The sequence below is a fragment of the Triticum dicoccoides genome, chromosome 3B (assembly GCF_002162155.2).
Source record: "Triticum dicoccoides isolate Atlit2015 ecotype Zavitan chromosome 3B, WEW_v2.0, whole genome shotgun sequence".
NCBI classification, from domain to species: Eukaryota; Viridiplantae; Streptophyta; class Magnoliopsida; order Poales; family Poaceae; genus Triticum; species Triticum dicoccoides.
The window spans coordinates 474,785,678-474,787,156 of record NC_041385.1 but is presented as its reverse complement, the minus strand read 5'-3'; the positions used below and the strand labels follow the sequence as shown (position 1 = coordinate 474,787,156).

At 56.1% G+C, this 1,479-nt stretch overlaps 1 protein-coding gene across 1 annotated transcript; it reads right to left on the bottom strand.

Moving 5' to 3' along the window:
* Positions 1-222: 222 nt before the first annotated feature.
* LOC119281416 (MAPK kinase substrate protein At1g80180-like) lies at positions 223-1,277 on the bottom strand. Its single transcript, XM_037561937.1, has one exon. It carries the CDS (start codon positions 822-824, stop codon positions 528-530), a length of 297 nt encoding a protein of 98 aa, XP_037417834.1. The 5' UTR covers positions 825-1,277; the 3' UTR covers positions 223-527.
* Positions 1,278-1,479: the final 202 nt, after the last annotated feature.

Sequence of the window (1,479 nt, the reverse complement as noted above, 5' to 3'; positions counted from 1 at the left end):
AAAACTGAACTTCAGCATCAGCCTGGCCGACTCAAACAGACAAGAAGCATACAAAACCCACGTCCGTTTAGGTCGATGTGTTGGAGTTGTCTTAATGCATCAACCTGATTTCTCAGCGACCCTGTAGATTGAATTCATGTCGGTTTAAACTGTATTGCAACGGCACACAAAACTAGAATAATCGAGAGACGAGAGACACATATTTATTATGTGGAAAAATCATGCGGGAAAAGCCGCATATGCATGAAGGCACACTTTTATTATGATGGGGGAATATTACAAAAACAAGATGACATGTCATCTTTAAATGCGACTACATGGGTATGCATGAGCAGCACGTCCTTGAAGGAGAGGTAACGAGTTTTACTCATACGCGTTGACATCAACACCAACGCCGCCCCACATCATTTGTACTAAGTCTAGGGCAAGAAGGTGCCGTGTCCAACAGATCAGAGGCACAAGTCTGTCTGGCATACATGTACATAGCTGCGCGCACAAGTAACGCAAGCGGCAAGCTGGTCCCTGGCTCACCGGCGCTTCCCCTTGGCGCTGCCGCCGCCCGCGCGGTGCTGCGGCTGGGGCGCCTGCTTGCCGAAGAGGCTGCAGAAGCCGCAGGCGGCGACGCGCGGGGAGGGTGGGTCGAGCGCCGGCTGGACGTGCCCCGCCCTGTACCCGCCGTGACCCCCGCTGGAGCCGCTCCGCTGCATCCGCGCGGGGGCCGCCGCCTCCTTGCCCGACGCCGACAGCTGCTGCTTGTCCTCCCACACCATCCCCGACGACCCCGACCGCCGGAACGTCTCGCTCGACCGCTGCAGCCCCGCCATGCCCGCCTGGTTAACACCCTCCTCCTTTCTCTTACTTGATCGATGCTCGCTCTGTGGTGGATCTCCAGCTAGCTAAGCCAACACCCTCCTCCTTTCTCTGGGATCGGCTTGTGAGTTGTGACCTTTCTACCTGCCGGTCCGCGCGGCCGGAGCAGCTATTGAGAGGAGCTGGAGCTGCGGTTGGGGAGCAGTCAATGCATATGTGCTTGCGTTGCGTGTGTGGGTTTGGCATCGGAATCGCAGGAGGACAAAGGAGCAGCAACCGATGCTGGTAAAGGTCGTCTCCATCCGAGGGAGTTGTTGGGGTGCAGACGTAGAGACAGTGTTTATTCTAGCCCAGCGGGAAAGGAATGCAAGGTTATCAACATTTGACCGGCAATTACAAATTGCTAAAGATAAAAGAGCAAACTAAGCAATGGATGTGAGGTAAGTAGCGTTCGGTGACGGAGGAAATGCGGGCGTCCGGCCATTGGAATATTCGGACTTCACGCCCGGTGTGTACGTACGTGTATAGGGTGAGGTGTGGCGAGGCGGAGTGGAGACGCGTTCAAGGCATGCGCTTGCTACGTTGGACCGTTCCCCGACGACGACTCCACCGGACTCGGCTCCGGGATCGGCATCGCGTCTTCGGATCTGTTCAAACCGTGCATGAACG

What these genes read in the sequence shown, in the direction of transcription:
- LOC119281416 (XM_037561937.1), bottom strand. Translation starts at nt 824, where the DNA reads ATGGCGGGGCTGCAGCGGTCGAGCGAGACGTTCCGGCGGTCGGGGTCG.